This window comes from Cyphomyrmex costatus, unplaced genomic scaffold (genome assembly GCF_001594065.2).
Source record: "Cyphomyrmex costatus isolate MS0001 unplaced genomic scaffold, Ccosl1.0 scaffold193, whole genome shotgun sequence".
Classification (NCBI taxonomy): domain Eukaryota; kingdom Metazoa; phylum Arthropoda; class Insecta; order Hymenoptera; family Formicidae; genus Cyphomyrmex; species Cyphomyrmex costatus.
In genome coordinates this window covers 4,730,806-4,757,510 of record NW_017275965.1, presented here as the reverse complement: position 1 = coordinate 4,757,510, position 26,705 = coordinate 4,730,806, and the positions used below count along the sequence as shown (strand labels likewise).

Below are 26,705 nucleotides of genomic sequence, written 5' to 3'. Positions count from 1 at the left end.
CGTTCGAGTAATTAGGAAGAAAGAAGAGATTAAGAGGGAGAGAGGAGGGTAATTTTAAATGTAATTTTTATTTAGGCTATGTACAACACATACGTACAATACGTGACCCTTGCTTAAAACTATGTTACGCTCGTCCGGTATGCATTTCCACTTAATTTTTAATCTTGCCCTCTCGACACAACGTGACGCGTGTAATTTTGTGTGTTGACCGCGTACGTGTCCACGCACGTCTCGTGTGTATTTGTGCGTGTACTTTGTATGTGTGTGTGTGTGTGTGTATCCGTGTATATGTTGAGTGTACTGTGTACGATATGTTACAAACTTTTTAGGAACATTTCTCGTGGAATGCCGCGAGCGGTAATAATAAGGTCGCAGCGAAACTACACGAAAACAATGCGCAGTCATCTGCAGCTTCATCCTCGACTTCGATATATTGATTAGACAGTTATCGAAAAATGACACCAATATAGACGATTGTTGACTGGACAGACTCCGAATATTTATGACTGAAAGGCGCCAGGGAGAAGTCGCGAGTCGCGCGTTAATTAACCGTTTGCGCCCCGCGTATGTCCATTGCAAAATCCCTGATGTCTTCATGGAATTCTTCAATATTGAGGTGAGTAGATATTTATATGTATTTATTACAAAAAAGATTTATAGTACATTACTCAAAATCGAATGAAAAACGTTAACAGAACGATAGCTTCGCCCAATAGCTTCCTTTCTTCGTAAGAAGCTATATAAAGCGCACGCAATCCCTATTTATACGTACCTGTAAATGTGATAATATTATAACGGAATTAATGTAAGATTTTGTCGAGCCGGAAGCTCGAAGTGCAAACGGTTAAAGCGACGAAAGCTCCGATTCTGCTTTTACACGGGAAAGCATCCGGACGACGAACGATCGCAATAATTAACCGGCTTGCGGCAACAGAGTGAATAATGTACGTTCGGCAACCGTCTCATCGACGATCCGATTTTCATTGCGTGAATATTCGCAAATTACCTCATTGATAATACATAGTCGTCTGGCCATATCGGGCAATCGTTCGGCCTGGAATCATTCGTCTGTTGATGCAGTCGGTTTGACTATTACGAGGACAACATTATTGTTACACGATACGATCTGTTACTGATAATTACATATTTAATCCTGAATATGGATGAGACAGAGTTTGATCCCCATCTTTCTCGTTAAAACTCTATTGGCTCCGTGGCATTCGTAATTGTGTAGGCCTGTGTGCGTTTTGTCAATTGTCCAGGCACCGATCTCTCGATGAGACTTTTCGCACGACTTGCACAGTACAATAAAATTTACGTCGTCCAAGATTCATAGTGCTGACGCACTCCCTGACGATCGACACTCGCGAGAACGGTGATGAGCAAAATCTCGTTTCTTCGCTTCTAACGGATTCATCCTTGCAATCACGTTTTGTAGGTCTGACATTACGACGTCGGATACTTTCTTGATATGAAATCGGTACATAAGCCGTCACACACAAATTTACACGAACTGTTTAGCAACTTTAGCATAAAGTCTGTCGGACAATTCTAAGTGTCTTCCTACTAAACACAAAGTAACGTTATATCAATGACTACGTTTATATGGCACCTTTAATTGAGTTTAATAACATTTATATATAATTGTGGTCAATCACAATCCATTCCATTCTTCACAGGAATAGCTATGATTGTTTCATAATTACGGTTATTATCAAACCCGATTAAGAGTGTCATGTAAACGATTAATATTATAATTTCATCAATATTATAATTTCCTACTAAACAATATAAATGTATAACACATGTACGTAACAAATACATTGTTAAATAGAAAATTTCAACACTGATGTAATTTCACTTTTATATTGTGTTTAGCGGATTACTAATCGACACACTTATGCGTATAGCACTTCCGTAAAACTGACAGGAATTTAAAAATATAAATGATGCTACACGGAAAGAACATTTTTGCAAAAATATTTAAAAATTTAGATAGATACAGATCCACAAATAGTTTTGTTAAATTATCCAAATAATCGGTGAAGCTTTACGACGATGCTGCTAAAGATTTTAACATTCTAGCAACCAGTTTAAGCGTTCTGCATAATTATTTTCATTGTCAAAACAAATTTTCAGATTTGTATCTAGCTAAATTTTTAGATACTTCGGCAAAATCATTCCGTGTGTTAGTCATGTATCTTCAATAATTTTTATTCTCTAACTTTAGTTCGTGAAACACAAAATCGTCATTGGTGTTTTCTGTACGGAAAGGTTGGTTTTGTTGAAGTATCTAAAAATTTAGATAGCTACCGATGTGAAAATAATTTTGTTAAACCATCAAACTAAAGTTATAATATTATTATAAATGTAAAACGCTCAAACTTGTTGCTAGAATGTCCAAATATTTTTGCAACATTGTTTATCATGCTTGATATTTCTACATAATTATTTTAATATTTTTAGATACTTCAACAAAATCTTTCCACTTTTTTAAGATAATGCGACGCACCTACATGGATGTGCATGCGACGGCGTCTGATCCGCACAAAGGGATGAGTTTCAGCGATCCGCTCGTCGCGACGAGGAAACCCTGGCGCCCCTCAAATTTCGAACGCAAAACACTGTCAGATACCACCATCCCTCTTCAATAAGCCCCCCAATCCCCCCTCCTTGATTATCGCAAATCGTGGTCAACATAAGCACACAAATCAATGCCTAATATCATTCACTAAGGGTATGCTTACACTTTTAAAAGGACATTGAAAAATCGCATATGCTAGAGTATCTGCCGATTACGCAATCTCTATATATCTATATCTCTTCTCTTTCACCAATTTATGTACAGTACCGTCCTCTGCCCCCCCCCCCTCTCTCGCCAATTAACGAAAGTGTGGCACGTATCGTTGTTAGAAGATTAACGGAACGTCGCGCACGTGAGTGCGTTATGTGCGGTGCGACGCGTCTCTCGAATGGAAGGAACCAGATGCGAGAAAAAGAAATGGCTACACGTAGAAAATGCACGACAATCTCGCGGCAAATGAGCTCTACGTTTCTGTACACGCTATTAATTGCAGGATATCCCTCGCTGTTTACGAATCGGACACACAAGGTGTCTCAGGCATTGCGTATTTTCTTCTGCACACAATCAAAGAAGATGATTATGCTTCCTTTAAGTCACGAGGATCAAAGTAGAAACTATCTGTAGGAATTCAAATTCTCACACAGTCAAATTTAAATGACTCTTTTTGCACCTTGCAGTAAGCACGTGTCGCATTACGCATTAAAGAGTACAAATTAAAGATTAGAATTAGAAATTAGACCAGTCAGATTATTTTAATTTTATTCCGTATTTGTTCTGATTGGCTGAATTGTAATCTTCGTCTCTTCGTAATCTTCAGTCTTCAACGCGTAATGTGACATAGCTTCCGTCAATTCATTCTTGATATAGACTTTTCGATTTACGATTGAGCGTTTCATCAAATAGCAACCATTTTTAAAGAACAGCAAAATTAAGCTGTAATAAAAAATTGGTTTAAATTAATTTAAAGAAAAAAGGTGGAAGATATCATTAAAAAATATTTTGACCGCGCGCATATCTGGATTTCTTCTTAATCTTAACTCCCCATTTCCTTTGATAACATTCTGTTTCAAAATTTATGTAAAACAAAAGTCTATTTCATAAATGTTTTGCGAGAAGATTTGCCAATCGAGAAAAATAATACGCAATGCCAAAGACAAATATATCTATACGTCGATCATAACGAATCATAAAGTCGCAGAAATTACACAAAAAATTATAAGGTTCTATGTGTGCCAATTGATATTTTGCAACACGATGTTTCGTACGCGTGCGATTAACGTTGTTGAACTTTAGAAATTCACGTCCCAAATAAACGTTCGAGATAAACGCACAGTCCTGTTATTTCGTTATCGCACATAATCTTCAACGTCGTGCTCGAACTTACATTCGGCCCGTCCAAACGACGATGAAACGCGAGAATGTGATCGGATTAAGAGCTTTTCGCGCGTGTATATGCCTCGTGACGCGTGTGTATGTGTCATTGCAAATCGAGCTTGCTTGCTGCAAGCGAGATGCGAGAATGCGTCACGAAATCAGGATGTCAACGCGGCCGTGTAAGTCGATTAGCGATAATGCAAATCGACCACGGTGTTCTGTCTCCTTTCCTCTCATTTCTTTTTTTTTTTCTTTCTGCGAAACGGCAAAACGTCGATCGGGCTTCGTCGGGTTCGTCATTTTGCTCTCGGTTTGTTTTTTTTTTCCATCGATCGGCTCGATCATAGGTATGACATCGTATTCCTGACGAGATCCTCGAGTTGCCCTCTCGCCTCCGTTTACAATTATGTCTGATACTGTAACATTGGTGCGGCCAGATTCGGGTGGTGGGCTGTGTTCATTCTCAGAGCTGAGATGCTCTTGTTGTACCACTCGTCCTCCGCTGACATTCCTGAAACAGGAAAAAAAACGGAACTTTTTAACGAACTACTTGCGCGTACATTTCAAGCCTGGATTACGTTCGCTCAGATTAAGCGGCTTGACAGTTTCCCTCTCTTCAGTCAATCTTTGAGTTACTGCATGGAAAAAAAACAGTTTTGTTGAAGTATTTAAAAATTTAATACATGAAGTATTCTAAAAATTTAAATACAGATCTGAAAATAATGTTACTGGTCGTTAAAATAATTGCATAAAACATTGATAACAATGCTAGAAAAAATTGTAATCTAGCAATCAGTTTAAGCGTCCTATAATACATAATTATTTTGATGGACCAAACAAATTTATTTTCAGATCTGTACGTAGCTAAATTCCTAGATACCTCAACAAAACCGTTCTTTCCAGATTTTTTCAATAATACTATGATATGAGATGATATAAATGCTAACTTTAATTGGAAGAATACCTACGTGACGCTATAATTAACTGATTTGAGAAGTCAGACGTCACTCGACGCAGAGAAGCCGGATTCTTTGCTATCCCAAAAGAATCTCGGAGTGATTCGATTTAACTGACTTTCCGCGGTGCTTTATCGAGTCTCCGCTAATCGGTCGATTTGCTATCGCATTAAGACGTTAAAGAGAGAGGCGTTAAATCGTTAAGGAGAGGCAACGGGATTGCGAGCGCGGAGAGGTCGCACACTCGTACAGCAATCGCTTGCTTGCACCGTGCAACCCCCGACGGGCGAGGCAATTCGCGAATAGTCTTGATTCGATTTAAAAGCGATATTCCATCTCGCGCCGGAAATGGTGTAAGACGGCGCTGGGGCGGAAATGGAGAGAACGTCTTGGAGGCTGGTAGAGACCAGAGCGCGCGGTGCTCTCTCGCTCTCGTGCACGGGCGTCGGATTCGCGCCATTTCCGCTCCGGATTTTTGCGGAGTCATTCGATAACGCTGGGTCAGCGCCCGAAGACGGCGCGGAAAGTCGTCGTGAGATGCTGGACAAGAGAATGAGGCCAAAGAAATTAGTTTACGTCCATTCCACGTTCGCGTGATCTCGTGAGGGAGGAAATGACGTGCGCGGTGGTCGAAAAACAACGATCGAATATAAAATACTTAAATATGTATGTACAATCAACACAATTGTAGGACTAATCATTGTTACGCGAGGGAAATCAAATTTTATTTATAATATCCTTCATTATACCTAAACATTAAATTTAGGAAATTGCACTCATAAAAAAGGATCTAAGCACTATAAATACCATAATTTATTAAATATAATTATTTAACAATTATAATATCAATCATAAATTATAATACAATTGTAAATAATTGTTAAATATACTCAATACATTAATTTATTAAAATGTTGGTTTCTCCTAAATTTTAATGGTTATGATAAGGTTCTCTTTCGTTTTACTCTTCTAGTTTTTTTAGCTATTACTTGTCACGAGCTTGATGTAATAATCTTTCAAATTAGATTTTTAATTAAAGCAATTCTAGTAGTTTAATTTAAGATAAATGGTTAAAGATAAGTAGACCGTTAAAATATCACAGCTATTAACTTTTAGAAATCGGGGATTATTTTTTTAATCTTATACAGCTCTTCCTTCAGTAGGATTTATCATAATTCATTTATACTAATTGTATTTGCTCGCCTATATATAAAATATGGCATTGTTTCAGCCACTGTAGTGACTTCTCGTCCTCTCTCTTTGTGAAGATTACAAATACTCAAATTTTAGAGATCGCATTCAAAACGCAATGTGAGAATCACAATCGACCCCTCGCGAAAAAAGTGAAATCGGTTATCCACGAACGTGAGGATATCAAGGATATTTGTAGGATTAAGGGCATTTGCATAATCCTTGACCTAAATGAGAGCGCAACCGCGCTCACGAGCCATTCATCGCCGTACTCATTTTACGCACACCCAAAGCGCTGGCGTTGCATTATTTATGACTTACCCATTGCATCTTGTCGCATGCCGGTGACGGCCGACATATTCGACGCTGAATGCGACATGGAGAACGGCTGAGTCATGCTCGGGTAAGACGTCGTGCCCATCTGAAACATTCGTTCATTTTACGATTAACGACATTGATACTCCAATCCGCGATTCTGGAAATGGACCGCGATTTCCCACGTCCTGCGATCCCTTTTAATCGGTCAGTATATTATAGGAGAAGGAGGAAAAGAAGGCGCGGTGTTAATGTCACGTGTAATTAATTTCCGCAAGCGTAAAATGAGCGAACGAGCGAAAATGGATTCCGTGATATATCAATGAGATTACGGAGTTACTCGCGCGGTTTGAGCGGCCGAGCTGGAACAACGAGAGGAAAGTAATGCGGTAATTAACGTGTATGAAACATAATTATCGGCTAGAAACCACTCTTACGTTTCTACTCGTCGACGGTGGCAAACGCGAAATCGAATGCGACGGGTGGTTTCATTATAAAAATTAACCGTGTAATACGTTCGGAACTGATGGAAATTAATAATGCGTTGCTGTATCTATTTCCTGGTCGTAATCAATTTTCCAACGTGTTACGTGATTCTACGGTGATATCAGGATTATTAAGTACAATTCCCGACGAAGATAGGAATGAAGGGATCGTCTAAATAAAAAAAAATTTGCGCAACGGTAAAATTTACTTTACATGAAAAGAACGAGTTTGCTGAGAAGTATCTGAAAATTTAGATAAATAAATTAGATTTGAAAATAATTTTATTGGATCATCGAAATAATTATGTAGGAAAATCAAGTATAATGAGAGCAATGTTGCAAAAAATGTTAGTAATCAGTTTTAACATTCTATATATATATATATATATATATATTTTAGGAAGTCCAATATAATTTATATTTTTAGATCTGTATATAACTATGTATATAATTGTAAGTTTTTAGATAAACAAATCCAGAAATTAAAAGAAGACTATTCGAACCAAGCTAGGTATCATGTTCTGTTAAAAATTAGATTCAATTTATAATTTTAAAAATTTCGACCATTTAATATAGTTATCTTCTATCATCAGCGATATGAATATATTATACAATAAAAACTGTTACAAATTGGAACTCTGCAATACATAAAACATCGTTATATGGTTCTTCAAAATTTACATGTTGTAGACAACGAACAATGAATTGTAATTGTAGTCCTACCATCTTATACATTGTTAAGATGTTTTATAGGTCTGATAGAAGAACAATTCTTTCCTCCAGAATTATGGTTCGTCAAGTATTGTACTGTTATGTGTACAATACATATCATCTAAAGTGTAATAAATGAAAAAGAAAAATCTATTAACGTCCGTCAAATTATAAAACATTAAATTAAAATTTTTTAAATCATTCTTAATACATTTTAAGAAAATAATTATTATATAAAAATGTTTTGTTAAATAATTTCCAAATTCTCAAGAATGGAATAATTAAGATAACATTTATTATCATGTACATATAATAATGTAATAGTTGACGAACTATAACCCTTGAAGAAGGAATTTGTTCCATGAGACCTACAAGATCTTGACAACGGATAAAGTGTAGGACTACAACTATGTTATAATTTAATATGCACTACTGAATGTAAATTTTGAAGAAGAATTGCATAGCGATTCTTCGTTATGTATTGGAGTTCTAATTTGTAATAATTTTTATTTTATATTTATATCACTAAGAACTTGTTCGATCTTCGAATAAACTATGTGGTAATTTATCTAATAGGCTAAACAAAATAGTAAAAGAATAAGTCTGGATTGTTCCACCTTTTGGTAAACTTTAGCTCACTATTTTACTCTTTTACTCTTTTATTTATGCAACATATTAGGTAAATTACACAATAGTTTATCTGAAGATGAAACAATCAGTTCTAAGAGTATACCATAAAAGAGTGAGAGAGTTAAAAAGTGAGCTAAAGTTTATCGAAAAATGGACAAAACTCAACCTAAATATGACCTAAATGGGGTTGACACAAATGATTTTTTAATTATGAATTGAGTGATTTTTAATAGCATATAACACCCACTTGATTCGAATAGAGAAGAGAAGTCCTCTTATTATTTCTTTAATTTTTGATGAATTTCTGTTTATTGCAGTCTGATTTATCATTTTTAATTGATAAATAAAACCATTATTTCCATGTATCCCCGATACTTTCTATAGTTGTTTTTAAATAATTATTAAATAGTTGTAAAATTATTAATTAAGTATAGAATAATCATTAGGTTAGTTTTTCTTGCTTCGGATTTAATTTCATTGGGGCGCATTATTATTAGATATTTAAAACCTTCAACAGGAAAAATGGACAGGAGTACATTCAGACATATTGTGTGGTGGAAAAATTTGGTAAATTACCGTCTTAGACATTCAACAAGATATTAATGGATCAAGCTTGAGTGTTAAAGGATAACTATAATATAAGTCTCTTTCTTTTTTTTTTCGGAGGGAAACCGAAACACGCTTGTGAATTATCGGCTCAATTAAAGCGGTAGGCATTCGGTAATCCGGCCGACCCAACTAATCAGCCGAAATGCAATTTAGCTATATCGACCGATAGCGATGCGCCGGACGTACGCTCAGGTGCACTCCAATTTAATACCTCGGTTAAAATCATTAACGAGAAACGCATCGAATTCATCCCCGATATATGGAACCTTCGAAACGATGACCGAATCTACGATTGTCCCGAAATCTTTTAATTTCCTAATATTCTATAGCTGCGCTTCTATCAAACGTGGCGCATTGATAGCGAGCAACTTCTCGAGCAAATCTATCAGTTTGTATATCGTAATTTCTCTATTACTCTATTTTTCTAAAAAAAAAAATATAATATATAGTAATATACAAAAAATTTTATGTTTCCTATTAACCATGAAATTGAAACAAAATATTTGAAACGATCTTTTTGTGCCCGAATTAAAAAAAATGTTTTTCTTCTACGTATACGTTTGCACACGTACACAAAAATTTATGTAGTGAGACAAGTAGCTGTATATCACCTCGAGGATGACATAATTGTAATTCTTGTTTATATTATTTACTTGCCATTATCGGAGACGTGTCTTCGCGCTGAGTGCATTGGTGAGCGTGCAAAGCGGCGGGTATCGATAATAATGAAATTTCGGAAGCGTCCTGCGCGTCGTAAGGGAGCCTCACCTGGGGATAACGATTTATGCCATTTATGCTGTTGTGAGGATGGGGGTAGGGTTGATAACCTCTGCTAGCACCAGGATAGATATTCCTCATCATGGCACCTTGGCAGGCGGGAATTGGTGTCAGAGCTTTCTGCAGCTGCTTCTCCTGCTTCCGGTATTTCGCTCTTCTATTCTGGAACCAAACCTACGAAGAGAGACGAAATGGCGTAAACAAACGATCGCGGTGCAATATGTATTAGTGATGTTTAAGCGATGCGCGATATAATTTGCGATGTAGATAATTATTTCGATCTCTACGCGACATACAACATTGTTTGCGAAGCACTAATAGCGCAAACGAAGTTTGTATCATTCTTGTTTCGATTATTCAATGTAACTTTGACTGAACGCGTTAATTGTTATCCTAATTAAGTATATTAGTATTTGGTGGGACAATGCAATTTCATATTACACAAACAGTCTACGAGAGAGAATAGTTGTTATTCTTTCGCAATACATCTTATCGATCGCTTACAATTAGTTAGAGCTTACAGAATAGTTTTGAAATAACGTTTTATATATTAATCCTTTTGCACATTTTCGACTATTTTTCTGCCTATGTAAATGATTCATAATTTGAACAGAAGCATATCGAGATTCTTTGATCTTGCGTTCACAGATTCTCGCATCTCATTAATTCTAGAACATCTCAAATATTATTCTGTCCTAATTTCTTTTTAAAAATATTATTTCGTCAAACATATTAATGTGTAAAATTTTTTATATACAGAGACATTTGTAAAAATAATTGTTTTCATTCATAACAAAATGGCGACCAAGAAGCTAACAAAATGGTGTGTAGTACTGATGCACGAAGTGTTTGAAAGCATCGAGTTAACGGTCCTTGTCGATCAAAGAAGGGACACAAACCTCTTGGGCCGAAAAGCACCCTCTTCTTTTTTTTTCTTTTACCCGAACGGGATCCTAAGTTTACTCCCCTGGCCTCACCCGGCAACCCGGGGCGGTTTACCTATCGCCATTTTGCATCGGGCAATTTCCATTGTTTCGCGGGATTAGTAAACCCATATTGGGGCTTGCCTGAGCCGCCACCGGCGACTCACCCCGGCATCATCCACACCGGCGCGCGTTTCCTCACCCCCTCGGTCTTCCCCTCATCCGTTCTCTTCTCTCTTTCCCTCCTCCCTCTCTCTCTCCTCTAACCCCCGACAATCTCCACTCTTGCGCCCCGCCCTGCCCGACCCCTCTTTCCAGCGGCCCCCCCAGAAAGAGAAAAGCCTGCGGCTTCTCGTCCCGGGTCGGGGTTGGGTTGTTTCCACCCTCACCGGTGACGTCACCGGCGCCACCCGATTGGCCGATGCCGCGGCGGTGACGTCACATCGGGCTCGCTCATTGGCCGACACGTTTTATCGACATTTCTACTGTACACCCTCTCTCATCGCCGCAGAAGTGGGTGACACGAACCGGGGTGGCTCGAATGGGTTCGTTCTCTCTCAAACTCTCCCTATTTCTCTCTCTCTCTCTCCCTCCCTCCCTTCCTCCCCCTCCCCTCTCTCTCTCTCTCTCTCTCTCTCTCTCTCTCTCTCTCTCCCTCTCTCCTGCGCTGTCTGTATCTTTCTACTTCGCTCTCTTCCCAACTCTATCACTCTTTGTGTGGAAGCATGGCGCTTCCGAAGAGTACCTCGTGAAATATCCGCAGCGATGTTCTCGTATTAAAAACCGAGTACGAAGAAGAAAAAAATTTATATATCAGAGAAAAGAAATGGATTTTCATTATAAGGTCGCAAACGATCATCTTGCTTCGTTTATTATTTATCGAAGTTAACTATTTCACTTATTTTTTAATCTTTTTAATTTATTATTTTTAATCTGTTCGCTGCTCACTTAATAACGCATTGTAAACTTTATACCACGAAAGTTACTATCTCTCTTATTATTATCCCTTTTATTATTTTAGAGGAAAATATTTCTAATCTCGACAAAACTCTCTTTGTAAAAATACGTGTTTAATTACTTCAAATACTCTTACAAACGCTTTATATCAATTGATAAAAACTTAACTTTTTGCGATAAATATAAAAAAGAATTTTATAATCATTTTACACAATTATCTTAATTATAAAGTAATCCTTATGCTAATTTATTATTCAGACAGTGCCAGACAAAGGTCATCACTTACGTCAAGATCTATCTCGCGTAAACCCACGCCAAAAAGATCAACGCCTACACAAGAAATTAATAGTTCATCAGCAGTGGGATTATTTCCGTCAATAATTGCATATATTACCATACCTCTTGACGTCTTTTGTACAAATGTCAATTTGCAAATTTCGAATGTAAAAGAAGTATTTTATTTAGCAGGAAAGTAATTTATTTTATGCAGTTACACGCAAGATACATTTTAAGATGTACCGTATAGAAAAACTAATCTTAATTTACGCCATTATAAATTTGTTAGACTGTTAGGTAGATAACAAATAGGTGTGTATAGGTACGGTATTGAGAGCCGAACAAGTTAGACAAGTAATTTCGCGCAGTTACAATTAGATTTTATTTAGATTGTCTTCTTGCTTCCGAGTTGAGTGGAATCGCAAATCGCGGAATCAACGCGAGTTGGTTTCGATATTAAATATTACGACAAAATAGAATGTTTGTTTTGAAGAATAGAATATACATAATTAACTATTTAATTGTAATATTTAATCGATATGGAGCATCGCATTTTCAAGCTTACTTTTCGGTACGAAATTAAAAATCCTAAATGTGATAATGATAATTAATTTTACGTCATATACAAATACATTTAATTATCACGAGACATAAGAAGAAAAATGGAATAATATGAATTCATATTTTAATCACGAAAGATCGACTTATCTTACGTAGAAAATTGCGACGAGTAAAGTTTTGCAATTACAGAAATATCTAGACATGCTGAGCAGAGTAATAGAGTCTTATTTAGATTAAGTTCTTGTTACGAAATTGGCTGGAATCCGGGATTACTTAGCTGAGAAAGACAGAACTCAGTTCGGATATGAAATATTATAGAGAATCGGGGCGATTATCGAAACGCGATGATAATCGGAATATTAATTCTGAAGTTGAATTCCGCGTGGAAAGGGATCGCTAAGAAGCTCAGTGGCCGTGGATTACAGCGGAATTATAGGCATTACCTAGTTTGATATTTCTTTTTAACAGTGTTACATAAATTTGCAAGTAAAGCGAAAGAAATATTCACGGCAACCTCGGCCAGGGGAAGAAGGGGGAGGGGCGTACGTGCGATTTCGAAGGTGTTAGCACATTTGAAGACTCTTAACAAAGGGCTTGATTAACATTTTCATATGACGAGCGTGCATCGTTCTAACTCACATGTATGGAAATCGCGGTACGTGCGAGGCAAGTCGCATAATCAATCTCAATTCGCATTGGAATTCACGCCGCGGGACGATTTGCAATTGCATAAAACACGCTCGGCTTTCGAATAATCTGGCATTACCTCTATCCGTGTATACCAACCGAGGCTAGCTCTATTATAAATACGTGCATAACTAGAAAATAGTATCAATATCAGATAACATACGCTTTTTTAAGTGCGTAAAGTACCCGTAACGGATTCCACAGAGATAAAGATAACAAATTACAGAAACATATACTCACTCACATTACAGTAACATTACAGTAGCCCATACTTTTTGTGGCAGAGTATAGAGAATATAATAATTTTTTGTATTTTTTATACAATTAAAATGAGTCTATTTTGAACTATTAGATTTTATTGAACTTAGATTTTCGTATTTATTCAATGTATGCGAACAGTTCGATTGATTTGGCATTTGGACTTATAGTATTTTCACGAGAACGGTTTTCAGAAAACTCGCGGTAAGAACTCCATTTCCGTACGTAATTCGCCCCGGGAAATTTTTCGTATACGTGCTTGTATTTTCGCCGTGAGTATGCAAATGACATTGTCTACGCTTCGTTTAACCCGATACCGCGTGTTTCCCTAAAATCTAAAACGAAGCGCATCTTCACTATAATCGAGACTACGGTTGTGAATAGTCATATAAATATACGTATGTACGTACAGAGCGTTCGAGAATTAACAGAAACTGGACAGACAGTTTGAAATTTGCAGTTGTCACAAATGCAAAAATGACGAAACACTGATAATCCTTTGACTGACAATTTAATCCTTTGGCTGTGTGCAGCGAAACGGCTGTAAGCTCTCGAAAATAAAGTACTCCTCGCTTAATCCGAGAGTATTCATTTGTTTTTTCCTTTTTTTTACGGAAAGAGTATCTGAAGTATTTTTACACCTCAATTAAAATCACTATTATCAATAACATATTATATATTATTGGTTGAGTATTTAAAAATATTATAAATATGAATATTTAATCACAATTTTTAGAGAAAAAAAAAAAGCAGAAACCAAACCAATGTTAAATGAAATAAACACATTGAATAATTTATTATAACGTTTCTAAAAAAGTAAAATTTTAATTTATAACGATTTTTTATTGTAGATTTAAAGGTTCGTAAAGAATAGCACTAAAAAGAAAATAATTAAACAATATCCATACAAAGCAACATTTTACAATTCGCACTTTTGCCGCTGAGGTATAAAATTCCAAATGACTATTTCCGAATTAAATTAAATCTTAGAGATATACTTATAAAATAGACAAAACATAATAGCACACGATATTTATTTCTTAAAATGGACTTTATCTCAACAATTTGTTTCGGGCTTTGTATTTCTATTCAATATTCCTCGTCTTCGTTAAATCGATACCAATTTCAAATTTTCGATGGCGCTTCCGCCAAACGCTGGTACACCCTGTACATGCTGTACGCATTTACGGGGCGGGTAGAACAGGTTGCCCGAAGAGATCCGGTAAAAGGGCGATTCCTTTTATTTGCTTCTTCCCTAGAAGAGCTTTTCGAGAACATACTTGCGCGCGCGAGTGAGCGCGCCCGCGTCCCTTAAGGCGCGCACTCTGCAAGAACTGGAAAGCTAAGAGTTCGTAATTCAATAACCGCTCTCTCTTCTCCTCCCGCCACGTTCGCTCATAGAGAAAGATAGACCGAATAGGGAGAAAGAGGACGAGGAAGAGCGAGATGGTTGTCCCACGGGGGTGCGCGGCTCAAAATGTCTGCTACTTTGAGGACCGCGACCGAGAAAACTATCCTCCCGTATGCCGGAGAGAATACTGCACTCTGATAGCTAACCCACATACTAACCCGGGAAAATGGATACATTCCCGGTAATGGCTTTTTCGTCGAAAAAGATGAGAAGAGCGTAATACTTGTGTAATATAAGTATGTACTGCTTGCGCATTCATTTCGGAAACTATGAGAATAGTTACCATGTTCAACAATCGAATATGTATAGTTATGCAATCCGGTACCGACAATGAGATTCGACCACTTGGGACTGTGGCTTCTTTAGGGAAACATTACAAATAGTATTCAAGCATCATACCAATAGAATCGCAAACTATCCTTATCAAATTAGCATACTGAGTCATTAAAATACGGTAAATTGTACAATACAGAAACAAAAGTTCTGAAAATTACTATTAATTTCCTATTACGTAATCTCAAGCATAATTATCTATATATAAAAGAATGGATTATTAATTCTTAAATGCCTTTCTACAAGAACACATTGAGTATGGCTTAATTTAACATGATTGCTTATAACTTTCATAAAAATGAAAAAATAAGTATATTGTAAACATTTTTTCAACCAGACCGTCAGATATTAATGAACATAATAATATTTAGCAAATGTATATATCTTTATTAATAAAAAGGTTTCAAGCATTTGAAAAAGTACTGCAAAAGCATTGAAAACAGAAAGCTGGGTATACCATGTTGAAAAGATGTTTAAAAGTTAAGAATCCTTTATTTAAAAGAATTACGTTATCTCTTTTACGTTTTCATATATCTTTATATTAATCTTTATAAACTTCATAATTTTCTATTTAAACTCTCTTAGCTTTAAGCTGAGGAATTTGATTCATTTTATTGCCTTACATTGATAGCAATACAATTATCTCTATATATTAATAAGTTCAACGAAAGTTAAATACCTCAGAATAATTAATAACTTATATTTAATCGTAAACTACCATTTTCATATACGGAAAGTAAAGTTGAGAAATATAGTACTTGTTAGCTATTTTTGCTATTCCCAGAAATTTCCTTGTTTCCTGTCAAATAGGAAGCCGATTTCGTAAAACGACCGGTAGGTAGGCTTCGATCGGAAGTCGAATCGAAGTAAAAAGGTCGAATGAAAACTCGGCTAACTCAATATCGCGGAGCTCGGGCTTCTCTTTTCTTTTTCTTCGGCGTAATGGGATTTCTTGTGCGGTGATTCGAGAATTATTCTCTTACCATCGGGTGTTACCCGATTTTTTAGTATTATTATAATAACCAAGTACTTCCGTGATCTCTCAACAATATAACAACAATCTTGATGATGGAGAACACTGTGCCATCTTTTCAACATATAATTAAAAAAATTTGTTTATTACCTTCTCCTTCAATATTTTCATTAAGAATTCTGTTAAAATAAATCTATTTAAAAAAATTAAAAGCAGTTTCTGCTATCTGCTTACACAACAATTTAGAAAAATAATTTAACGCAATCCTAATTATTCCACTTTCATTTGCAATTATCAAGCAATCATGGAAAACATTCGCTTCGGCTGAGTTTTGCTTTACCCTCCTATTAAATTTATTTGCATGCCTGTGTGTGAGTACACGAAGCAGCACATTACATCTTCCTACCAAGTTTCCTGCAAACCTCACTCGAAATGACATAAATGGACGGAAACGATCCCGCGCAAGGTGTACCGTGTTTCGCCTGGAAAACGCTCATTCAACGTGCACTAATACGCGTTTGCGCGTTTAGAGAAATTGCAAATCGCGTAGCAAATTTGCGTCACTATTAGGGACCGATCTGCATAGAAACTTAAACTTCATCAGGAGGTTTTGCAGGATATATTCTTATTTAGAAATATTTCCTAATTGTTTTAAAGTCTCACAATCGTGCGTTTAAGTTATAATATAATTATTTCTAAAATTATATGATCTTAAAAATAATTTATGGTATTATTGCAGTTAATAATTCGACAAGAATCGACTGTTAATATCTTTGAATCGTCAAAATATTCACGTTTTCAAGTCGCTTAGAGTCTGCACATCCTGCGAAAAAAGTTACGAGCAGCAACACGCGTCTGGGGTGCGGGATCAATGTATTTTTTAGCGAGCGCCGCCAATCGGGCGACGTCGCTGGATGTAGGAAAGCCGTCCCTTTAAAAGCTACCGCGCTAGTCACGGCATTCTGTTTCCTCAAAGATAGCGACACGGGCCGTGGAGGCGAGGACGAGAGAGAAATAGACGACGAACGAGGGTGGCAAAGTTGAGATGAGTTGGGCGCGCAGGGGGTTGGGTGACGCTGTACCGGAGGCTGCCATTATATCTGAGCCGCCATTTTAAATTGAATTTTCTCCACCCTAGATAGATCTGAAACGTCTCAGGCTTGCCGGGCTTGCTATTCCTTCCACTACGAGACGAGCGACGACGAGAGCGAGATGGCGCCGGGACGCGGGGGTTGATGGAGGATAGGGGAGGGAGGGATTCTGGAAAGAACATCAGAGGAGCGAGAGAGACAAGAGCCCCCTTTTCTTGCCGCCATCCTGCTTTTTTCTTCCGCAGAGAACCCCCGTCTTGCGATGGATACCTTCCTAAACCCTAAACCGACCCCTCGATTCCTCCAGGGGACGACGAAATTTTCGTTTGCCCTCTGCGTCCGCGTACGAATTGGTAGGAGGGAGTCTCCGAATTTCGCGTGGGAAGTATCAGGTACTTTGTATTGCGGTTCATCGATATTACCTCGTATCGAAATTGATGTGTCCGAATTGGATTACAATCGAACGCCATTTTACAATAACCGATCGCTATTTTGGGAAATTTTTAACTCTGCGATGCGCGCAGGACTAATTAAGGCCGAAGAACTAATTTTGCTCAAGCGTTATACCGAAGCGATCAACCGAATCGCAATCCATTTTAAATGCTTTTTTAAGTATTTAATGCACCGATAGCCATTAACATAATCATTAACAAAACGCGTTTATTATTTATATAATTAAGCGAGGTTTTATATCAGATATTTATACACATATAGCTAGAGCAGAATATCGTGAATTTCAAAAACGAATGCAAGTGGAATGGATGGCGAACGTTAATTTATCGCGGGATAAGACATCAGCGAAGACATTTTCTAATGGTATGAAGCCATCGTGAGGGGGAAAGAGAGAGAGAGAGAGAGAGAGAGAAAACTCACCGTTTGAGGTAAAGCTGTCGTTCGCCGAAAGTAGTCGAAACGCGCGCAAATTCGCGATGACGCGAGCGTTAATTACGGCGTGCGCTTTGCAGGTTACAGATAATTGGCCGATTCTGGGGCAGCCGCGCGCCGGAAAACCAGCGACTGGAAATGACATTTAAAACTGCGAAATCCCTCCTCTCTGTCTCTCTTTCCCTCTTTCTCGCGTTTGAGGTCGAAACGAGCACAGGACCACCCCGACGCGCGGGCTGCGCGGCTCCTCGCGGGCACACCGGCCCTCGGCGGCGGACACTTTGTGCATCGGTTATAACCGGCGAGCGACGAGCGCAAACCGCGTTTTACTTGGCATCGCAGTTTAACAGGGTTAAGTCGCGGCGGTTCCCGGGCTTTTAACTCAAACAACACCCCGCTGCATTATATATCAAAAGAGCGCAACGCACCGGCGACTGTTTTAATATGTACCGCTCGGCTCGGAATCGGGGGCCCGGTATACGCGAACCAGTCCCCGACATCGTTCCACTCGCTCTCTCTCTTTCTCTCTCTCTCTCTCTCTCTCTCTCTCTTTCTCTCTCGTATCCCGTCCATCCTCCCCGACGATCTCTTTCTACCTCATTACCAAATCCTCCATCCTTAATGTCATCACAAACCGCACTACTGTAGAATTTGCGTTTTCCATGTCGAAGAAATTAAAAATTTGAATGCCATAATTTCCCGTGATACGTAACCCTTTCTCTTCTTCGTATAAAAATAAATATTATATGTATAAATATAATTGCAACAAGAAATATATTTTGAATTCCATTGAATTCGAAATATATTTCTTGTTGCAATTAAAGCTAGGAGCACCGTCAAATTTTATCATTCGGTTTGCATAGATTTTTCTCGATACACATCGAGAAGTATATTGAAAAACCTCTTCATCCCTTCTGATCGATTCTACGACCCTCAAAGAATATAGGGTGTCTTGGACCGACATTTGCGCCCGTAATTTCATTTCGTCACCCCACATGCGTCTTTGATTCAATTACACAGTGAGTCATAGTCATAAAGATAGATAGCAGATAAGTATGTCTATAAATTTTTCGGCGAATATCTAAACCCAATTCTTATGGCAAAATATAAAAAAGTTATGTTTGATACGAGTATTGCACAACAAATAGAATATATTTAAAGTTTGTTATTTAGTGATAATGTATACCAAAATTTACAACTTGTCTTCTTCGTATCATTGAATCTACTGAAATTTCATTGTACTATATTAAAAAATCGACGCTCGGTTCAGATTTTCCTTATAAAATACATGCGGCTGAGACAGAATTGTCCATTACTAATTTAATTAAAGGACACCTTTCGTTAGAAACGCTAGAAACGAGAGGAAGAGCGATTTGTTTTTCTTTTAGCAGCGCACTCACCTGAATTCTGGCCTCGTTCAATTTGGTGGTCCTCGCCAATTCCTCCCTGCAGTATATGTCTGGGTAATGGGATTTTGCAAACGCCGATTCCAATTCTGCCAGCTGCTCCTGCGAAACAATTGGAAAGCCGTGGTAAAGGCCTATTTGAACTACCCAGCAGGAAATTTGGACGTGGTACGAAAGATTGGAGGTAATCAAAATGCTGTTATCAATCAAAGGACTATACGTTTTTCGGAAAAACGCATAGTTTCTAACATAACACATAGGTTTCTAACATAAAAAGGTTCTGAGAAGGACATTTTTGGTTACTCACAGAAGATAATGAAAATGATAGAAATTTTGCAATATTGCTGTACCAACCTGAGTGAAGGTAGTCCTGTGTCGCCGTCGGGCAGGTGTTGGACAGCTAGCTGTGGTAGGTGTGTGACCAATGTGAGGACTGGAAGCGCAAGGGTCAGGTTTTAACTTCTTAAAAGCGCCTTCAGCTCCTAGAAAAGAGGAAAAGCGAGTTTAATATTTTTAATGAAACCATTCGATAAAACTATTATCTATCTACCTCTTCAAAAGGTTATTTAAAAAAAAAAAAAAAGAAACAACAGAAGAGAAATCATTTACTTTACATTAAACTGCGATATTGTCTATGTCGATGACGTCAGATAAATTTCAACTTCATTAACATTGAATTGCACAATTGTATTTTGCACGAGTGTGTAATTATTTCGCGCATTTCACGAATTAAATTATTCACCGATTGCGCTTGAAATTATTTTAATGGCGTATTAGTGGCGGGTCAAATAATATATTGAGTAGCAAAATTGCATGTCGATTAGATACCGTAATAACAACGTGTTAAGTTTTATATAATTTCATTTATATTGTAAAAATAAAATTTCCATAAATCATTCATCTTGCATAACACAGAAATCGTTCCATTCTGAAAGAGCAGCCTAAATTCTTCCTTTTTAATCAATTATCATTACACGTTTATTGAAATAAGAAGAATTCTCGAAGATTCACGAATTTGTAAACAATCTTAATGTAATTCGCGAAAAGTGCACCTCCCGAAAGTACAATGATATTAACACAAGAGAGCAGAACTCTTTTTCCTCGCGGCCGAATTATCTGACATTTTTCCAGATTCGAATGTAATTAAGCAAATTCCGTTAATGACATTCGAGTGTAAACGCTTTTTATGGGAGTCGACTCATATTGTCTGTCCGTAAAGACGATGAAGGAGTCAAGAATAGCGCCGCAACGATATCGAAACAGCCGAGACTCGATTTCCTGTATCGCCTTTCATTGCCAGCAAAATTCGATATTCCATGGAAGGCGCGATCTGCCGAACTTTCGACCTCCGCGCGAGAAGTCCGTGGCCGTCGCCGCCGCCGCCGCCGCCGCCGTCGTCGTCATCGTCTTGGTCGTTCGCGCGGTGCGGAGCGGCGCGGCGCAGCGTGGCGTCGCGGCGCCGGCTTTATGAACGAACATAGATACCTACCAGGTCGCACCAACCCGGGGTAAGCGTGGCGAGCGAAGTCCCTCGCACTATGCTAACTTGGTTAGGGCGTTAATGACCTAATCATGTTACATGCTGATTCAATGTTCAAGGATGAATGCTGTCCACTTTACATACCTTGCCCGGTTACCCGATGAACGGGGAAACTCGGTCAAGTTCAGCGAAGAAGGCGAAGGGCCCCATGCGACCTGCTTCTTGAGCTATCCCCGTGTTTTACGATATTACGCATGCCGTTTTTTTCTTGTTACTTGTACTATTTTTTTGTTGTTGTCAAAGATTGCTTTAAGACGTTTAATTTTTAAGAGCTACTTCAAATATTAATATTTTCAATATAACTTTGAAAACATATCGAAGTTTTTTTATATATTTCGCAATATAATAGATGAGAAACAGAATCTCGAGAACTTTTTTCCAGTTTTATTCGACACAATGCAAGAAAATATAAAAAGATAAAAATTAAGAGTAATAAGAGATGAACTTTACTAAGTATTCGATACATAATACGTAATTAAATTTTGAAAGTTATGATAACGCGAACTGGAATTACTTTGTTCCATTAAAATTATATCCCGTTTTAACGCAATCAAAAGCTCATCCTAATTTTTTCGCGCGGGTACAGATTGAAACGAGATTTTCATAAATGATACGAAATAAAATTAATGTCTCATAAAAGGTATCGGCAAAAAAGTGTTTTTCGCGATCTTTATGATGTCGAAATTAATTTTTTCCATTAATCCACGGTGTTACAATGGGGTATCGACCTTTAGGGCAACCATGTTTCTCTCTCCCTATTCTTTTACATATTTCGTAATATAATATAAAATACTTTCATAAGTAATATATTTAACAAATAATATAAAATATCACTACGAACGTTCTTCAACTATTACCGATACGATCTCATAAATATTGATTTTGTTAATTTAATATAAAGAATCAAATAGTTCATTATTGGACCGTAAATTTAAATTCGCGAAATATATTTACGTATTGCTGTTTCAATACATCCGGATGCGAATCCGTTTTTATGCAATTATGGAGTTTTCGCGATTGCAGAAAATAGGCAATTTTCGATTGTCAGTTTTACGTCTTTGACGTAAAAATCTGCTCAAAAATCATACCCTTGCAAACTATATTTGTTAAAACGAGTATGCTATAAAAACGAAATATAAACGTTTATCAAAAGGACAATAGATATTATTACAATCACGAGATTATTGTTACCGTGAAAAACATAATAGTTATTTCGCGTTATGATATTAATATTGAATAAAGTATAATTATAGAGCTTGATATAAAATAGCATTCTGTATATGTGTTACAAATAATAGTTTTCAAAAGATTATTTTATATGTATTTAATATATACATATACATAAAACATTTTTACTTATGTGCAAGAGTTTAAAAAACGAATCTTTTTATATTTACTTTGAACTTTATGAACATTATTGATATTTAATAAATAATAAGTGTTATTAACTGTTAATAAGTGTAAAAATCTATTTTTAATTTTAAAATATTTGTTAAAAAGGAATTATAGCTTTCTTTAAATAAAAAGAGAAATGAAAATAATGATATATGTACATTATACTTTAAAATATAAAATTCTAATTTGGGTTTTTATAAATCTTAATAAAACTTATAAGTAGTTGAAAAAATAGTCTAACATTTTTAATTGTCAATGATATAATACAGTCTTCTATAGCAAATCACTTTTTTTATTTCTACAACAATTTGCAATTAATTCTCTCTCTTCAATTTAACTTATTCGAAGAATTCATAAATGGGGAATAGCTCAATGTGTTCAGCATGTATCAAAAATTGCAATATGTGATTTCTCATGTAATAAATTCTCAATTGGGAAGGGATGGGCAAAGTAGAGTAGAGACAATAAAATGTCAGCGAAACGGCACGAACCGTCCAGCCGTTCGCAACCGAGTTAACCCTTTGTTAAGGATGAAGTTACAAGCTGTTCGTCGATACTCTCGACGAACAGTACTCGAGAAAGGCCCGTCGAAAAAGAAGCGTGGTGCGAGGGTGCATTGTGGATGGCGCGGCGCGGCGCCGCGCGGCGAACATCTGCCCCCGCAGATTTCGGAGACGGTCAGGCAAACCGAGGGTAATTAGCGGTGATTTTAACGCGGTGAGATCTGACACGCGCGACGAACGACACGTTTTACAGGATTACTGGTAATGCGGACCGTGGTAGCCTCCGACCTACAGCTGCCATCCGTCACACACATACATGTTGCTATATATTTCCTTTTGCGATAAATTGCGGATTTAATTAAATTAATTTAGATCTTTATCAGTATCATTGAGTATCAGTATCAAATTCTCATGTTGTGCAAATCCACTTGGGAATATCTTAGTTTCTTCATATGTTACTCGCAAATGTGTATACATTAAAAGTTTAACATTTACAATTTGGCGAACAAGATGCACGAGATAACAGTTACTACTAACTTGCATACTATTCACTCATAAAAGACATATAAATTCAAATTATTCGCGACACAATATTTTAATCCGATATATATCATAACTATAAAATATTTAAATTTGGCGATTAATGGTTTTTATTGAAATATTTAAAGTAATGCTTTTAAAATATTCTTAAATCTTGTACGTCATTGCATGTGTGAGAGAGAGATTAAAATATTTTAAATATATGTATATATAAAACACAATACTATTGTTGCACAAAGTGTCTTGAAATTAACTCATGCAAAAAATGGAGATACTAAAGTTATTTCGAGTTATAAACGACAGGAATTTTTTTCGTGAAAAGTTCTTTAAGCTTGGAAAAAGAGGACAAATAAATAATAAAAAGCTTCAGTCTTTTTATTTAATTTCAAGTACTTTACGGTTTAAATTTCAAATTTAGTTATTGAGATATTAAAAGTTAAAAAATAGTTATAAATGATAATAGTTGTTAACGTTTCGCTAAGAATTTTGATCAGATTTAAAAATAAAAATTTTCTTGCGGCATATTATAGGCAGTTAAAAATTATAGATTACTAGGTATGTTGTTAACATAAAGAAAGCAATCTAAAACGCAAAACGAATCAGTTTTTTTCTAAGTTGAAGTTGCAGTTGCAGGCCAACGATGTTACGGGTCAGTCGACAAGAAGTGAACGCGTTCCTGTTTTAAGGAGGACACGGGAAACGCGCGCCAGAAGACCGTCGCTCGAGTACTTTTAATACCCAGGAGAACGCGCGAGGGGGTTAACGACATTAATTTTTCCCTCCACCGCCGCCCCGTCCTCGTTTTATTCCGCTACCTCTTTTTCCTCTCGTCGCGAAGCGGCTGTCGGATTTTCATTTGCATGAGAATCCCGCGGTAGTCTCATTTCGTTTCCGGGAACCCTGACCTTGAAGGGTGCGACGGAGCATAGGATATCGCCGTTTGCGGATCGGGGTACCATCGCGTGAAAATTCATTTTCGGATATAATAAGGCAGAAAAAACCCTAACAATCATCGTTACGACCGACCTGTTGAACTCCGTATTTATCGAACACCATATCCTTTACAAAATAAAGCTATGGCGTTAAGAATTTATTTATTATACGTGCATACAAAGTGCATATATTAATTTTATCGTGAATAATTATGATTTAAATAGCAACTTTAAGAGTCAATGAAAATATAAGAGAAAGAAAAAGACAGTGAGAGTCTCATAGAAAACATGTAATCGTTAAAAAAATTTAATATATTTGTGGTTCGCTTGTTCACTAATTAACAAGAGATACCTAATAATAAAATGATTATTAAAATGATCTAATTAATTAAAATCGAGAATGACTTATGATCACAATATGAGTGATAAATGAACTATGATCGGTAATTATTCTTATATTCAAAATCGGCCTTATATAGTCTTGAAATATCATAAGCCAATCACAAAGACATAGTAATATTTTAAGACTTTACTTAAGACGATCTTAATATAAAAACGATTTATAAATAACATATCTCTACAGACCAGTTTTCCTATCCTCAGATAAACTATGTGATAATTTATCCATTGAATACACAAAAGAGTAAAAGAATAAAAGCACATAAGAGTAAGAGAATAAAACAATGAACTAAAGTTTATCGAAAGGTGAAAGAATCCAGCCTAATACATTTGTTTTGAGATGATGCGATAATTCCACTTCATACTTAACAAGTGCAGGTTGACGTTTTGAACATATCGACATGCGCATATTATGAAATATGAGTGTTACAACTCGTTCATCGGCAGAAGCGAGAGGAAATTGGAGATGAGCGCTTTTATTCGATCCCGATTCAACGAATCTTTCGAATCGTCGAACGGGATGCGAGACTCGTCACGCGTTCAAGCTACAAATCCACCCCATTAACGACACCCTCGGTGCTAAGCTCCCTTAAGCCCCACTAGCACATAATAATAGTTCATAGAACAGGTACCACCATATGTCTGGCCCACCCGACCTATTGTCAACACTTCGGGCTGGTCGTGTTGCACTATGAACGCGTGCTCGAGGTTCAACAAGCGTAAAATACGTCTATCTCGAGATGACACGATGCCCATTTCTTTCCTAATGATAATGTAAAAGCGCGATACCTCAAAAGTTACAGAAACATTTCGAATTACATGATTCTAGATTAATTTTATCGCGCTTTTTTAGAAGATTGTCATTTGTACATCAAAACAATTTACTTCTTTCTGTTATAATGCATTATTACGTGGATGAGAGTCAACAAGTAATATTAATTTTTACCACTTTGATTGTTGAAGGTAAAATTAAGGTTATTTATGTCCTATCATATGATTCCATCAAAAGAATCTTACATTGCTTGAGTATTGTTTCAATACAATTTTATTTATATAATACGACTTATATATATAATCTAAAAACAAAAGAGAGAAACAATAAGTTATTCTAATAACTGATGACATAAAATTGATGTAAAATCCGACAAATCAAATCGGCGTATAGTCTTATAAAACTGATAATTGAATTTGTATATTCACATATGAATTTAAGCACCACAATTTGCTTTGACCGAAAATTATATTCTTCTTTTTTATTTATGTTTAAATATTTCTCGATCTATATTTCACTGAATATTGCTTATAAGTTGTACGAAAGGAATTAACTAAAGTTTCTAACGCATAGTTTTGGAGTTAGCGCAATAGAAGAAATATTACACTTAGAATCCACATTTTTTGTATCAATCTCACGTGTGTTGAAATAAAACTACAATGAGATAAAACTTACTGATCACTGGCCTACTACTTAAACAATAAACTCAAGATGCTTCTACCTTCTCGGCAAAATGATCTGCGATAATACTCACCGACGGTGGTGGTAGCCCCGACGCTGCTTCTACCGGGCGTCGCGGCGGGCGTCGGCGGGCTCGCCTCGAGACCCTGATGCACCCCATAGAGACCGAAGTCCTGCTCATTCGAACTGGCGCTACTGCACTTCCTCTTCTCCTGATTGTGATTCAGATGAAAGCTATCGTTCTCGACCAGACCGACACCGAGCAGACCCAGATTCGGCCTGAGTTCATCCATCAACTTGTTCTGACCGCAATTGGCAGCCGCCGCCGCGGAGAAGTTGAGTTGACGGCTGAAAATCGCCGGGAATATGTTGAACTGCTGGTGGTCGAGGCTAAGGGCGGTCGTCGGCAGGGACGAACCGCTGCCGCCACCACCGCCGCCGCCGCCGCCGCCGCCGACGGAGGTACCACCGACGGAACCGACGCCGCCCGCACCGGGACCCCCGGTACCTCCGGATAAGTCGTTAGCCAGGATGATGCCGGGGTGACCTG

General features: G+C 37.2%; 1 protein-coding gene and 1 long non-coding RNA gene across 2 annotated transcripts; one reads left to right on the top strand and one right to left on the bottom strand.

Annotated features, from left to right (window-relative positions):
• The first annotated feature begins 80 nt into the window (after positions 1 to 80).
• On the top strand, positions 81 to 2,880 carry LOC108772729 (uncharacterized). Its single transcript, XR_001940673.1, has 3 exons — positions 81 to 616; positions 2,499 to 2,737; positions 2,849 to 2,880. It is a non-coding gene; the product is annotated as an uncharacterized LOC108772729 (long non-coding RNA).
• A 1,133-nt stretch (positions 2,881 to 4,013) lies between these two features.
• On the bottom strand, positions 4,014 to 26,448 carry LOC108772728 (homeobox protein prophet of Pit-1). The gene is made up of 6 exons (XM_018538329.1): positions 26,229 to 26,448; positions 19,748 to 19,875; positions 19,388 to 19,495; positions 9,624 to 9,806; positions 6,427 to 6,526; positions 4,014 to 4,469 (listed from the first exon to the last, which is right to left on the bottom strand). Exons 1-6 carry the CDS (start codon positions 26,446 to 26,448, stop codon positions 4,363 to 4,365), a joined length of 846 nt encoding a protein of 281 aa, XP_018393831.1. The 3' UTR covers positions 4,014 to 4,362.
• Positions 26,449 to 26,705: the final 257 nt, after the last annotated feature.